Raw genomic sequence first — 16,191 nt, forward strand, 5'->3', positions numbered from 1 at the left:
TCTTCAGCAGAGCTGATCAACTTACTCCCACTGTGGAGGTCACTTCAGTAAAACCTTCTGTGAAAGAGGAAGGAGGGGGCCAGCGGTTACATAATCCGTCCAGTACCACCTGCCATTTCCTTCTCCCTCGCTCGTCTTTTCTGGATTTGACACTTAATAATGCAAAGCAGTGAAATGCAGTATGTGGCCCGTTCTCTTTGTATTTTGCGTTAACGATGAATCAAAGCGGCCAGTGAAGCATAAGTCGTTTCATGGTTTTACTCTAACATGGTCAAGACTTGAAATATTTCTGGTTTTGTTTGTCTGGATTATGAACCGGTCGGTAATAATATGGGAGTGTTTGATTTGTTGTTTTTTCCTCTTCAAAAATTTCTCACATGACAGCTAGTTTAGGACCAGTTGGATCAGAAATCTGTATTTTAATTTTAGATAAAGGAACATGACAAAATAATTCTGTTTGAAAAGTAACAAATGTTTAACTCTTAGTGAGCTGGTAAGTGTATATATGGTATATATATTTTTTGTTTCATAAAATAAAACAGCTGATTGTCTTAAATTGTTAGAACCAACCGGACGTATCAGCGTTTTTATCCTTCTTGAACCAGAAAAATGTAATGGTTATGTTTACTTAAGTGTTAACGCTTGTGCATGCTGTCTCTCTGTGAAATCTGCTTTTTAATTCATATGACCACATTTGCTGTCCTCTCAGGATGATGTTGTAGACATTTTTATTTAAAAAAAGCATCCATCCATCCATCCCTCTCTCCCTCCCTCTTCAGCTTATCCAGAGTCAGGTCGTGAGGACAACAGCAATAAATCAATTACAGTAACATTGTTAAATATTAGTAAGCAGCTCCAAGTTGGGAAAAGGATAAAGTAATTCTAATAAAAACTGAAATCATTCTGAATAAATGTTTAAACTGCACAACTTTGGTCCCCTGGCCTGTATTGATGGTTGTGTGGAGATCTGCGGGTGGGATGGCCGGAATGTCAAACCAAACGGAGCTCTTCCTGCTTTTGTTACTCGCCGTGTTTCGGCTGAGGAAATCGTTCTAACACTGACTTCTGAGCGGGAGATGACTTTTCCACTGGAAGACTGCCAAATGAACAGTTAGTTGTTAAAATAAATTGTAGCACTAAACGCTCATCACAATCATATGGTCTTATAAGAATTAATTGAATCTGTGGCTAAATTAAAGAAAAACCTCTAAACTGAAATATAAATTCTCATAATGAGATGATACCATTCCTTAAATCCCATCTGTCTCATTCCTGATGCTCCGGAGAAAGTTGCGTTTTTTCCCATGACCTGAACAGTGAGGTCTTCACCACATCCTCCCAGAGAGGCTTTTATCATGTGATGCGAGACACGTAATTCAGTTGACCAGAGATGATCTCACACGGCAGTGTCAGTTTTGGCAGCAGCACAGAGATGATGATTTCAGATGATGAATGATGATTTCTGTCCAGGCTGATGGTAGCTTTATGTTATCTGATTCACAGTCTTCACCCTCAGGAATGTATCCAGTTGTTTTATCCATTTATTTTACTCTTATTCTCAGCTAGCTCGTTTTTTGTCTCCCCCTGCCCGCTCCGCCTCTAGACATGGCTGAGGATGAGGTGACTCCAGAGCAGCTAGCAGCTATTGCCGCTGAAAATGAGGAGCCAGAACCAGTAAACTACAAGCCTCCAGCCCAGAAGTCAGTAAAAGAGATCCAGGAGCTGGACAAGGATGATGAAAGCTTACGCAAATACAAAGAAGCCCTTCTTGGCCCAGGGATCTCGGAGATCGGTAATGTTGCTGAAGCACGTTCATGCAGGTTTCTGAACAAAAACAGAAGCAGCATTAATTCAAATGTATGCAATGTGAAACAAACATGTTAAATGCTAGTTGGTGGTTTATTTTGGACTAAATATGTTGTTTGTTCCTGTCCAACCCTGGACATCCTTGATTTGAACCTCCACTAATCCATTTTCTCTCACAAATCTCAACTGAGGATAAACTGAAGTGTAACTAACAAACAGACTCAGTAGAGTTGTCCTACTTTCTGCTCCCCGAAGCTCTCAGAGCTACAGGATATGGGACATCGTGTCAAGTCCAGATGCTAAAGTACAAACTGAACTCAATGATACCTTATGACTTAGAAAAATGGTTTTACAAAGGAAATGGGATCTCCTAAACGTTTAAGTCGATAGTTACGGGATCAGTGAGTCAGCAGGTTTTGGTTCTGTTTATTCTGAAGACCCAGAGCAGCTGATCTGTCATGTGATCAGTCTGTTGAGCTGCAGATTACTAAAAGCCGAAATGATTCATCTTTTTTTAAATTTTTTATTTAATCTCATCTCAGATCCAAATGCTCCTAATGTCCAGGTGACCCGGATGGCACTCGTCTGCGAGGGTGCACCAAAACCTCTGGTCCTGGACCTGCAAGGTGAGTTAAACTATGTAACCACACACTATGTGATTTTTGGCCATCTTAGCCAAATTCCTCATCCTGAGCAGAATTGTGACAAAACGGTGAACGTGAGGGTGATTTGCATATCTGTGAACACAGTGTGACCGACTCCACGACAGCTTAATGAGTTGTCTCACGATCAAATCAACCTCTGTCTTCAAGCACTGCTTGAAAATCTACACATCTTGTCTACAATTGACCAATGAAAACACACCTTAGGAACGCCGCCTCCCTGAGCTTCGGTTTCAGTTTGTTTAAAGTATGGATTATAAACTACACACCAGTTTTTATTTATATTAATAGCCCCAGTTAAACTGGAGTTATACTGAAAATTAAACTACATTTTTAGACCATCAGCTGAATTGTGAAAAACTGTGATTTTAGTTGTGTGTGTGTGTGTGTGTGTGTGTGTGTGTGTGTGTGTGTGTGTGTGTGTGTGTGTGTGTGTGTGTGTGTGTGTGTGTGTGTGTGTGTGTGTGTGTGTGTGTGTGTGTGTGTGTGAGAGAGAAAGAGAGATGAGCTCACAATCATAAAAAAATTTAACACAAACATGAGCTCCTTTTGCTGTTGGTGGAAATTTCACATATTGAACTGATAAGGATGGCTTCAGTAGTGTTTTGTGTTGCAGAGCGACGGGAAGCTCTAGCCTGATCAGCCAGCTCCATGCTTCCGCATGGAGCTGGGAACTCTTCTACTGAAATAACCCCACCCCCTGGGAATTCTAACTGAGCCAATCAGCACAGAGCACACCACGGCGCTGAGTTTCTCATAAACATGGCGTCTGAAGTGGAGTTCGCTGCGACTCTTTCCTCTGTTCTAAATGACTTGGACATGTCTTTAAAACCACGACAAGTAGAAGCGCTAAAAGCCTTCTTAAAAAAATGTTTGCGCTGTCGCCAGACGCAATTTTGACTATAGCTAAAAACTACAGCATCGCGCGGTACAGTCTGCGTTTCTGCCTTTTTTCTGATTGGGTATTTTTGTGCTGGCAAGTCCTGCCCCTCATATGCCTCTCTTGCCTGTGAGTTAGCAGACTAGTTCTCTGTGTAGACAGAGGATGAGTCTGGCAGGCCAGGCTAGGGAAGCTCCGGAGTAAGACAGAATTCACGGCAAATGTTTTGATAGATATTAGAGCGATCTGTGACCGATTGTTACTTCTCTGTAGATTAGTGGGTTTTGTGTATAAGGCCGTCGCTTTTATTACCTGACACACGGGAGGCGATCCGCGGCAGCGGCAAAGCCGTCTACGCGTTCTGTTCCATGGCGAAATCGAAACTTCCGTTGTTTTGTTTGGCTGTGTCACGTTGGAGGGAATTAATGTTATTTAAGCGGTTCAGAGTTAATAAGTTGGTACGTATGATGTTTCACAAGGTGCTGCTAGAGTTATGTGAAATCTTACTTCTGATTTTACTATATAAAACATAATAATAATCAACTTCTCCTCCATGTTTGCTCGGAGGGGTACGGAGCATCCTGTCCGCTCATTGGTCAGTGAATGAAACCTCCGTTGATTGGTTCTCGTCCGAGCGACAGCGATGAAAAGTTGAAAATGTTTAAACTTTCTGGGATCGCGTCGCTGGGTTGCCTGTGCACGACACGTGCACGAGCGCAAAATTTCACACGCACGTTTTTCGCGTTTCGCTTGGTAGGAGGGAGACCTGCGATTATCGTTTTGTCACGTATTCGGCTCGACACACGGGAGGCGACAAACGACCGCGATCAGCGAAATTTGTCGCTGTCGCTTTTATTACCTGACACACGGGAGGCGATCCGCGGCAGCGGCCTGCGGCAAAGCCGTCTACGCGTTCTGTTCCATGGCGAAATCGAAACTTCCGTTGTTTTGTTTGTCTGTGTCAGGTTGGAGGGAATTAAGGTTATTTAAGCGGTTCAGAGTTAATAAAGTGGTACGTATGATGTTTCACAAGGTGCTGCTAGAGTTATGTGAAATCTTACTTCTGATTTTACTATATAAAACATAATAATAATCAACTTCTCCTCCATGTTTGCTCGTGTACGGAGCATCCTGTCCGCTCATTGGTCAGTGAATGAAACCTCCGTTGATTGGTCCTCGTCCGAGCGACAGCGATGAAAAGTTGAAAATGTTTCAACTTTCTGGGATCGCGTTGCTGGGTCGTCCGTGCACAGCACGTGCACGAGTGCAAAATTTCACACGCACGTTTTTCGCGTTTCACTTAGTAGGAGAGACCCGCGATCATCGCTTTGTCGCGCATGTCTCATTGAAAATGAATTGAGGAGAGGCGATGTCGCCTCCCGTGTGTCGAGCCCATAAAGGACGATGAGAAGAATGAATGTCCAGCAGACAGATCAGCTGTTAATCTGGAAGACAGGAAAAGAAGACCTGCAGTTGGAGTCTGAGGCCAAAGCAAGGGTTTTGAAAACGGTCCTTCCTCTTCGAGGAAGAGCTGGGTCATGAGCTGAGCTGATGCTAAAAAGAAGTGTTAACGGCAGCGCTTTTATCTTTTCAACTCCGTTTTGGTTAGCGGTCTGCCTAGTGTCTTTGTCCTCATGTCTTTGAGGGGTGCGCTCATGACGTAGCGTGTCCTGCTGGAGAGACGTTGTGTAGTCTGCCTCACTAAAATCTTACATGGTACAGTGTGCCACCTTTCTGAAGTTCTCACAGTGTGACATGAACAATCCTGTGTGACGGCCAAAACTCGCACAGTGAAATCCCAGCTCTAGAGAATAAGTGCACCTGTGAGTATTTCTCATCCTAAACACCAGTAGATGTCTCCTAGCAGGAGCATCTTCTCCAGCTGGCCACGATTTAGAATTCATCTAGAACATTCTGTCCCCTTATTCTCATCCTTTACATCGCCGCAGTTTTTAGAAGTTCTTCCTGTAATCTCATGGCCTGGCAAGCCAGACTCAATAAATGCATTTAGTCTGGCAACGCTCCATTGACGGCTCTCGGTCGTGGGACAGGTTCTACCGTTGTCTTTCAAACGATCTCCACGTGCTACTGGACAACAACTTGAGCCACCACAACGGATGTCTGTAAACGAGGCAGTCCGCTGTTGAAGGCTAGAATACATCCTTTTTTTTTTTCTAAAGAACTTAATTACATCTATCTGCTCCTGATTCTAATAAAGCCCAAATCCAAAAAGTCCAGATTTGATGTAAAAACTGTTTCAAACGAGCTGTCGCCATCTTGTTCCACTCTGTTGCATCATCCCACCCACCAAATGAATAGAGGGCCCTGATTGGTCCACAAAGCAGAGCGCTGTGATTGGGCCACCATTTTGGACCAATCACGGCACTCTATTGGATTGAAACCCCTATAGAGAGCTGTGATTAGCCAGCCAGAATGCTGCTAGGGGCTGCAGAGGTTCCAGTGGAGCGTTCCTAGACCCAACTTTGCAAAGCATGGATTTGGTTTAGTTCACTAGGCTAATGATCTCAAGGGTCTGTTTTGAGGATATGAGAGGTCAGCAGTAAAGCCCATCCCATTATTCCTGCTATCCTGCTCAAGGTAAACAAAATAAAATAACACTTTGGAGAAATTTAGACGGCCCAAATATTTTAGTACAATGGCCAAAAAAGTCCTCGCAGGACACAAACATTTTATGGTGAATATTTTTAACTGTACTGCTCTAAAATTTTAGTGAAAAAAAAAATCTGTAAAATGTTTTAAAAGTCTGGGTTTTACACCAAAGTCTTTGTCTGTCCTAGAAATACAGATACCCTCTGAGCTTGCTCCCAGAGATGCTGCAGTGTTTTAAAAATAAGTCCAGGTCCAGATTTAAACTTTAGCAGTGATGCCAGAACGTCATCCACAGGCTGTTCTCACAAGAGATGTTCTTGTGAAGTTTGTAGCAGAACCAGGTCGGCGTGTTCTTGCACACAGCGCCAGTAAATGTGTCTAAGTTAAAGATTTCCGACAATTGTTTTACTTTTGAGTTTATAAAACCAATAATCTTCTACTGACGGGTCATGTGGTTCACATGTTATAGCTAACAAATGAATAAGTGACTGAACGTTGTGGTGTTTCAACAGGAGACCTGGAAGCCTTCAAGAAGCAGGCCTTTGTGCTGAAGGAGGGAGTCGAATACAAAATAAAGATCAGTTTTAAGGTGAGAGCGGGTGTCACCTCTTGTTTTAAAATATAGGAATCTTCATCTAAAATTAAGATTCATTATGATGAAAACTGATTTTTTTTTCTCCCTGAAATAAAAAAAGTTATGAGGTGAAACTGAGAACTTCTATAAATGCTACTTGTATGTCCTGAAAGTCACTAAAATGATATGTACAGTGAATAATACCCATAAATCCACCTGGTTTATCCTTCCCAGCTCGCTTTATGATTCCAGTTTATAATGTGTTGAAGAAATCGGCATGAGAAGCAAATTTATATCCATGTTTATTAACATTCAGGAGTATTTATAAAATATAAATAACATCTATAATGTTTCTGAAACAGATTTTGATGAATTGAGCATACTAATAAAAAGTTCTGTATCTTTTGACATTATATTAAAATCAGTTTCTGTCTTCAGGTGAACAAGGAGATCGTTTCAGGTCTGAAGTACGTGCAGCAGACGTTCAGGAAAGGAATGAAAAGTGAGTTAAAAAAACAACAAAGTAAACAAACAAGCTCTGGAGTTATTCCATCTGGCCCCATGCAGCCCAACAGCCTCCGGATCAGAGAAAAGGAGAGGGGTTAGGACACCTATGGAAATTAGTTTTCTGTTATTTGATACAGAGTAGTGAATAAGCTCGACTCTCCCATGTTCCAGTCTGAATCGACAAAGCTCCTCGGATGAGAAGAGAAACGTCTTTAAGAAAACAAAGTCCAGTTGCCTTCATCTGAACTCTTGTGGATTAACAGAGAAGTGAAGCTTTTACTTTATTTCACTGACAGTTTGGGCTACCTCTGGTTGCCTTCGTCAGCGCTTTGGTCGTCGTCACACCCGTTGCTGCTTTTGTTCTCCTTATCCATCACCACTTCCCATGAAGGAACCTGCATGTAAACTCCTTCATCTTTACTCACGGTCCAGGGTCCACGCCTCTTGATCTCAGTTGCCTCTTTTCTCCTTCTTTTGTACTTCTGTTGTTGACCTGTGTGTTGTCCCAGTCCATAATGTGGTCTCTTGTGCATTGGTCAGTTATGGCCGATTTCTTCATTTAGTTATTTACTTCTACTTTGTCTGTTTGTTTGTTTTTCACAAAAATCAAACAAACAGGGGGGGGGGGGGGGGGGTCATTTTGCCTTGGCCCCCAAAATGTCTTGAAACAGCCCTGGGTGTGTGACTGAGTTTTGAGGGTGGTCTGAATTGTATCAGATGTATAAATATTACATGTGTATAACTTATTGCTTTATACAGGTAAAAACGTGTAGTGGAGATAAATCTACCAACATTTTACTTTTTGTTTTGTTTTCTTGTTTTTATTTAACCATTTCCTGTCCTGTCTGTCTCTCATCTTCCTGCATCTCCTCTAAACTCTCCAGAAAAACTTCTGCCTGGATTCTTACTTTTTCACCTCATCAGTTACTTCTGAGCAGATCAAAGGGATCTCCTGACCGTAAAGCGGACAGCGCGTTTCGATGCTGCGTCAGTGAGGTGAAATCACCGCAGCACAGGTGATGAGCTCCGCAGTAGCAGAGCGCTTCAGGCACAAATAAGATAGAAAGTAGAGAACATGTGCGGACATGAACGATCGTGTGTTAATTATAGTTTTTTGGTTGCGCTACTTTGAGAATGGACCGTGCGCTGGAAGCAGCTGCCTGGAGCGCTGCGCAACAACGCGCTGTGCTGCCCTCTGCTCAAAAGAGTCCATAAATGATGTAATATAGGTAGAAAACTTTTTTCCGGCTCCCCTGGATGTGTAGGATATACAGCTCCCCCATAATTCGATCCCTGCTCCTGGATGAAAAGCCGGACAGAGAGTGAAAAGTGGACATGTCTGGGGAAAACAGGATGTACGGTCACCATAGTCCTCATAAAGCGGGAAATTACAGATACAGTATTTTGCTCGTGCCCTTGCTGCCCTGGGCCCTTTAGAGTTCGTGGGCCCTGGGCAATTGCCCAGTTGCCCATATGGTTAATCCGGCCTTGCTCTTACTCTACTGCCTGCAGAGAGCCCGTGTGAGCGTGACCGTCAGAAGGCTGAGTAATAACCTGTAAAATGACTAACGTCATCATGCTAGAGCAGCCTTTCTCTGTGGTGGACGACTGACACCGGGTTAAGCCACTAGGAGCCGATAAAAATAATAATCATTAAATAGATCTCACAACACACAAAGTTGTGAGATCTTTAATTTCCTTTTTGAACTATTTAGTCTGACAGTTTTAACATTTTAAATCTGTTAGATTGTTACTAACAGCAGCTACATTTAAGTTTCTGTTTCTCTTCTGACTGAATCGCTGCTGCAGCATGTAGGTGTAGGTTCTCAGTCATCCCAGACATCATCCTGATGGGTTTGATTAAAAACAGCTGGACTTCTCTGGTTATGCTGGAGACATTTAACTCATCCCAGAGGCTTCTGCCATACTTTGATTGTGGTCAGAAACAAACACATGGATTGTTCTGCAAGTCTTTTTCTAAGTGAAGGTGATGTTATTAGTCATAGAATTAAAATTCACGTTATAGTTGTTGCATCAAGTAGGACCTGTGGTTAGCTGGCACATTTAAAATGGGTAATGGGTTGAAGGAATCGGAATTATCAATTATCATTGATCAAAATCGGGATCAATGGGAACCGGAATTGAAACAAGGAATTGGAATCATTTAAATTCAAATGATGCCTAACCCTAGTTGGTGGCAGTCAGAGTTTGATGGATGGATCAGGATCCAATCGCTAAGAATGGGATGTTCACAATGATTGGATGAGGGTTTTCCAGGATTATGCTCCAGACGTGATTAAAATTAATATTTTGACAAAATGTATAATTTTTTTTATGTAAAGAACATTTCAAACAATGACAACATCTCCTACCCCACCTTTAAGGTATACTGAAGCACTCAGGAAGTTCCCAGCTGACCTGTGTGTTTCTGCCTTGACAGTTGATAAATCGGACTACATGGTGGGCAGCTACGGGCCTCGCCCTTCTGAATACGACTTCCTGACCACGATGGAGGAGGCTCCTAAAGGCTTGTTAGCCAGAGGGAACTACATCATCAAGTCCAAGTTCACCGACGATGACAAGCACGACCACCTGTCCTGGGAGTGGAACCTGAACATCAAGAAGGACTGGGATGATTAAGATGCCTTTGTGTGTGTGTGTGTTGGGGGGGGATGTCTGTGGGGGTGTGAGGGAGCCAGATCGCTCAGCCTCAGCCCCCGCCCTCCACCCCCCTATCCCTCCATCCTTGTCATGTGTCCTCCACCATTTCTACGTTTTTGTTTACGTTGCATTTTGTGCTCTGGGGCCTTCGTTCTCAACCCCCTCCCCCACTCCATTTGTCCATCCGTCACTGTCCTACCTGCAGAACCTCTGATTGGTTGCACACCTCCCAAGTAGCAACTTCTTCCTCCCAGCAGCTTGAAGAGATTTACAACCCCCCCCCCCCCCCCCAGAATGGCGTCTTCCTCTTTCAGTATGAAGTTAATGTGGGAAAAGCAACTGTACAATCAACTTTTGTTTGCCTTTTTTATATATATAAATGTATTACTGGTTGTGTCATGTGACTGTAATCATGTTAATCATCTGTTGTATTCATAGTCCCCCTCTTTTTTTTTTTCACCCCACCTTGCCATCACCTCTCACTGCATCATTTCTCGCCATCTTTTGATAAATAACCAATATCTGCCTTCTGCCAGTGTGATCGGAGCTGCTCTGTAGCACCTCCCGACCCTCCCTAAATGTACTCACCCACTCATTCAAATGCCTGGGGGGGGGGGGAAGCTGCCTTATGTTGAAATGTGTCTTTAGTGTCTGAGCAGCCTTTGTCAGGTAACCTGAGTGAAGTCTTGCTACCATCTGTAGCCCTGCTGTAGTGGAGATTATTGAAACAGGTTACCTGCATGCAGCTCTGCACAAGCTCACTGCCCCCCCCGATCTAGACCTTTATAATTGGAGGGACCTGAATGTTCAACATAAAATTGGGGAAAACTACGAATCCAGTATGGCCTCTTCTGCTCCTTTTAGCCAGTTGGAGAAAAAAACATTGATTTTTATTTCTTTTTGCCTTATTGACCCAGCCCCCCCACACATTGTTCAGATTGTGTAGTTTGCAGTCAGGAGGAGGTATGTAGGAGAACCATTGAGGATGCACAGGAGGAAGAAGGATGCTGAGTCGGACACCGTCTGCTGCTGTTGGAGACCCCGACGGTGTCTGGTCTGGATCACTGAAAGTGAAAAGATGACTGACGAGCCCCTCAGCCTTTTTAAACAGCACTAACACAAAGATCAGGTGCACTAAACTGACCAGTAACATTAAATTATAAATCTAGTACTGTACCAGAACATCTGGATGTAAAACCATCTGTATTCCTGCTCCCTACATTCCTTCACATTGTACAGTTTGTATAAAACGCTGGCATGCTGGTGGGGTTGTATATTCAGTCATTAGTTGTTGCTCTTCTCAGTCAATAAAGGTTTTGCTCAACTTGACTTTGTTGTGTTTTACAAACGTTTGTTTTGTACAAAAATATAATTTCTTTCTAAACACTTGCATCGATAAGAATCTCCACCTGAACACTAACCAGACTAAAGAGCTTATCGATTTCAGGATGCTTGGATCACTGGAAGTGATCTACACAGCAGTACATCCAACTGGCCTCACAACCGTAGACCACGTGTGATCACACCAGACCAGGGGCCTCATTTATCAAGCTTGCTTACGCACAAAACGGGGTCGGAAAACTGCGTAAGCAACTTTCCACGCAAACTTTGGGATTTATGAAAGAAAACTTAGCGGAAAAATGTGCGTAACTTTAAGTTGACTAAGGACCTGGCTTACGCACATTTTGGACGTGGAGAGCACCTGCAGTGCTGCTGCTGAGAAGGATAAAATTATGAAATCCTGCAGCATTATCACTTGTACTGCTTCGTTTTCACACAAGACCCCCCACACGCGCACACAAGCGCGCGCACACACACACACACACAGCCTGAAGCACAGAATACGGAATGCAGAATATCAGCAGGGAGACGATTGAGACAGCATGTTATGCGTCTGTGACAGTGTGAGTATCCTGTCACCGTGACTCGATTGATGATGCGTCCTGGCTGCTTGGACAAGGGAGATTTCTGTTCGGGTGACTGGTTAGCACGCGTGACTTTGACCTGGTAGTCTGGGGATCGAATCCCGACTGGACCATTTTTTTATATTCGCCACAGATCTCTCTGAAGAATTCACAACATTGACGGCTTCAGCAATGCTGTGCCACTCCGTGGATTTTCTCTTATTTGTTTTGCAAAAGCACTTCCTTTAATTTCTCCACCTCACCCACAAGTACCTCAATTTCTGCTTCTGTGAAATTGTGCTTCCTTGATCTGCCTTGATCTACGGTCACCATCGTCATTAGCGGAGCGCTGCAACAGCCGGCTTATGTATATGCATGAGATTCACAAGGCTCTTTGCAGTGACTATTTATGGCAGTAACTGGGCGTGGTGAGGCCGGGATGGGACTAAAAAGCAGCTGAGAACATTTCTAGATAGTTTCTGATTTATGAAGCGGAGATTGCGTGCAGCTGTGCGTACTCCATGTTTGATAGATCACAAACCTACTTGGCAGAAGTACATATTTTTTGCTGAGCTTACAGGTGCTGGCCAGTAAATTAGAATATCATCAAAAGGTTGAAAATATTTCAGTAATTCCATTCAAAACGTGAAACTTGTACATTATATTCATGCAATGCACACAGACCAATGTATTTCCAATGTTCATTACATTTAAATTTGATATTCATAAGTGACAACTAATGAAAACTCCAAATTTGGTATCTCAAAAAATTAGAATATTCTGAAAAGGCTGAATATAGAAGACACCTGCTGCCACTCTAATCAGCTGATTTACTCAAAACACCTGCAAAGGCCTTTAAAAGGTCCCTCAGTCTTGTTTTGAAGGCACCACAATCATGGGGAAGACTTCTGACTTAACAGCTGTCCAAAAGACAATCATTGACACCTTGCACAAGGAGGGCAAGACACAAAAGGTGATTGCTAAAGAATCTGGCTGTTCGCAGAGCTCTGTGTCCAAGCACATTAACAGACAGGCGAAGGGACGGAAAAAATGTGGTAGAAAAAAGTGTACAAGCTCTAGGGATAACCGCACCCTGCAGAGAATTGTGACGACAAACCCATTCAAAAATGTGGGGGAGATCCACAAAGAGTGGACTGCAGCTGGAGTCAGCGCTTCAAGAACCACCACGAGGAGACTCATGAAAGACATGGGATTCAGGTGTCGCATTCCGTGTGTCAAGCCACTCTTGAACATGAAACAGCGCAAGAAGCGTCTCGCCTGGGCCAAGGACAAAAAGGACTGGACTGATGCTGAGTGGTCCAAAGTTATGTTTTCTGATGAAAGCAAGTTCTGCATTTCCTTTGGAAATCAAGGACCCAGAGTCTGGAGGAAGAGCGGAGAAGTACAGAATCCACGTTGCATGAGGTCCAGTGTAAAGTTTCCACCGTCAGTGATGGTGTGGGGTGCCATGTCATCTGCCGGTGTTGGCCCACTCTGTTTCCTGAGGTCCAGGGTCAATGCAGCCGTCTACCAGGAAGTTTTAGAGCACTTCATGCTTCCTGCTGCTGACCAACTTTATGGGGATGCAGACTTCACCTTTCAACAGGACTTGGCACCTGCACACAGTGCCAAAACCACCAGCACCTGGTTCAAGGACCATGGTATCCCTGTCCTTGATTGGCCAGCAAACTCGCCTGACCTTAACCCCATAGAAAATCTATGGGGTATTGTGAAGCGGAGGATGCAATACGCTAGACCCAACAATGCAGAGGAGCTGAAGACGACTATCAGAGCAACCTGGGCTCTCATAACACCTGAGCAGTGCCACAGACTGATCGAGTCCATGCCACGCCGCATTACTGCAGTTATTGAGGCAAAAGGAGCCCCGACTAAGTATTGAGTGCTATACATGCACATTCTTTTCATGTTCATTCTTTTCAGTTGGCCAACATTAGAGAAACAAACATTTTTTCATTGGCCTTTAGAATATTCTAATTTTCTGAGATACCAGATTTGATGTTTTCATTGGTTGTCACCTATAAATATCAAAATTAAACGTAATAAACATCGGAAATACATTGGTCTGTGTGCATTGCATGAATATAATGTACAAGTTTCACGTTTTGAATGGAATTACTGAAATATTTTCAACCTTTTGATGATATTCTAATTTACTGGCCAGCACCTGTAAGTACGGTTTTAGTAAGGATTCTACGCAATGTTTGACAAATGAGACCCCTGGACCTTCACATCCAGCATGTTCACATCCAGGATCACCGGAGACCTGCCACCCGGACAGCTGCAGCAACAATCGGTTTGCATAACCAGAGAATTTCTGCAAAACTGTCAGAAACCATCTCAGGAAAACCCATCTGCATGCTCGTCATCCTCATTGGAGCCTGGACCTGATTGCAGTCCGTCATCGTAACCGACTTGAGCAGGCAAACACTCGTATTCTATGGCGTCTGGCATGTTGGAAAGGCATTCTGTTCACAGGTGAGTCACGGTTTTCACTGTTTAGGGGAGATGGCAGACTGCGTGTGTGGCGCCAAGTGGGTGAGCAGTTTGCTGATGTCAACGTTGTGGAACAAGTGGCCCATGGTGGTGGTGGGGTACTGGTATGGGCAGGCATATGTTATGGACAGTGAACACAGGTGCATCCAAAAGGGATAATTTTGGATTACCCTGACCTGGATGACTGAGAACCTTCATCAGCATATGAACACAGGTGGTATTTTGAATGCACAGAGGTACTGTGATGAGATCCTGAGGCCCATTTTTGTGCCATTCATCCACGACAATCATCTCATGTGGCGTCCATGTGGAAACTTTCTGGAGCTCCAGATCTGCAATGCACAACAGCTAGTGTGAATGCTGGAGAGGGAAGTCTGGGCCTCTCAGCTTAGGCTGCTGCCCCCGCAACCCGTATCTGGATAAATGGAAGAAAATGGATGGATGAATAGAGAATAATTAAATCAATTTTTTTTCAAATTTCCTCCAGTTATTTATCAGCTTTCCCTAGTTGATGGATTCCATCCATCCATCCATTTTCATCCGCTTATCCGGAGTCGGGTCGCGGGGGCAGTAGCCTAAGGTGAGCGGCCCAGACTTCCCTCTCCCCAGCCACTTGGGCCAGCTCTCCTAAAGCCGGGCGTACACTGTGCGACTTTTTCACTCGTAGCACTCAGCTTCAGCTCAAACTGTACGACTTCCTCTCAGAGCAGATCTCACGAGCCAGACGCTCACACTGTACGACCCAGTTCTCGGATGCGACCTGACTGCTCACACTGTACGTCTGGTAGCAACACAACGGCCCTAAAATATGCTAAAAATAGCTGTTTTTACACAACACGTTAGACTTTTTTGTCTTGTTTTGCCTGTTGTCCTTCGGGAGTGCTGCAGGAGGACACACAGGGATTTATGGGGGTTGGATGAGGAAAACGAAATAAAGAAAGTAAATCTGTGTTTTGTGATCAGTTTAATTTGACAAGAACACAACAAACACGCTTTCTTAACAATCTTTGTGAGTAAAAAAAAAAATGTGTAGAAATTAAAACGAACAGCGTGTGTTATTAGGGAAATAGCGGGCGAGCGGCGTTGATGCAGGATTGCGCATGCGCCGTGAGCGGATCGGATACATTTTGGGTCGCAGCGCCGCTTCAACAGTGCGATACCCTCACGAGGGACGAGCAAAATATTAAACACGCCAAAAGTCCATGCAACCTCACGATTGCTGATCGGCAGCTGGTCACGTGGTGTTAATAGCCTCTCGTAACCCCCTGTACACTACACGACCGCTCGGCGCAAAACTCGCCCCAATGTCGTGGATCCTCGCACGACTGGAAAATCGGCTCAAAAAAGTGAAAAAGTTGCACAGTGTACGCCCGGCTTAAGGCATGTTCCCTGACCTGCTGAGAAACACAGTCCCTCCACCGTGTCCTGGGTCTACCTTTAGGTCTCCTCCCGGTTGGACGTGCCCAGAAAACCTCACCAGGGAGGCGTCCAGGAGGCATCCTGACCAGATGCCTGAGCCACCTCAACTGGCTTCTCCCGATGTGGAGGAGCAGCGAATCTACTCCGAGCCCCTCCCGGATGACCGAGCTTCTCACCCTATCTCTAAGCGAGAGCCCAGCCACTCTTCGGAGAAAACTAATTTCGGCCGCTTGTATCCGCGATCTCATTCTTTCGGTCACTACCCAAAGCTCGTGACCATAGGTGAGGGTAGGAACGTAGATCGACCGGTAAATCGAGAGCTTCACCTTCTGACTCAGCTCCCTCTTCACCACGACAGACCGGTACAACGCCCGCATCACTGCAGATGCAGCACCAATCCGCCTGTCGATCTCACGCTCCAGTTTTCCCTCACTCGTGAACAAGACCCCGAAATACTTGAACTCCTCCACTTGGGGCAGGACCTCATCCCTGACCCGGAGAAGGCATTCTACCCTTTTCTGAATCAAGACCATGGTCTCAGATTTAGAGGAGCTGATTCTCATCCCAGCTGCTTCACACTCGGCTGCGAACCGCTCCAGCGATGGATAGATTATAATAGCAAAATAAAACTGTAAAAAAGAACAGACTTGTAAC

General features: G+C 44.4%; 1 protein-coding gene and 1 long non-coding RNA gene across 2 annotated transcripts; one reads left to right on the forward strand and one right to left on the reverse strand.

Annotated features, from left to right (window-relative positions):
• Positions 1-705: 705 nt before the first annotated feature.
• LOC129160824 (uncharacterized) lies at positions 706-5,309 on the reverse strand. Its single transcript, XR_008561311.2, has 2 exons — positions 3,661-5,309; positions 706-1,824 (listed from the first exon to the last, which is right to left on the reverse strand). It is a non-coding gene; the product is annotated as an uncharacterized lncRNA (long non-coding RNA).
• Positions 1,606-11,029, forward strand: LOC107396439 (rho GDP-dissociation inhibitor 1). Its single transcript, XM_015976176.3, has 5 exons — positions 1,606-1,792; positions 2,349-2,432; positions 6,471-6,547; positions 6,971-7,034; positions 9,480-11,029. The coding sequence occupies exons 1-5, from the start codon at positions 1,606-1,608 to the stop codon at positions 9,677-9,679; spliced, it is 612 nt and encodes a 203-aa protein (XP_015831662.1). The 3' UTR covers positions 9,680-11,029.
• Positions 11,030-16,191: the final 5,162 nt, after the last annotated feature.

This window comes from Nothobranchius furzeri, chromosome 4 (genome assembly GCF_043380555.1).
Source record: "Nothobranchius furzeri strain GRZ-AD chromosome 4, NfurGRZ-RIMD1, whole genome shotgun sequence".
NCBI classification, from domain to species: Eukaryota; Metazoa; Chordata; class Actinopteri; order Cyprinodontiformes; family Nothobranchiidae; genus Nothobranchius; species Nothobranchius furzeri.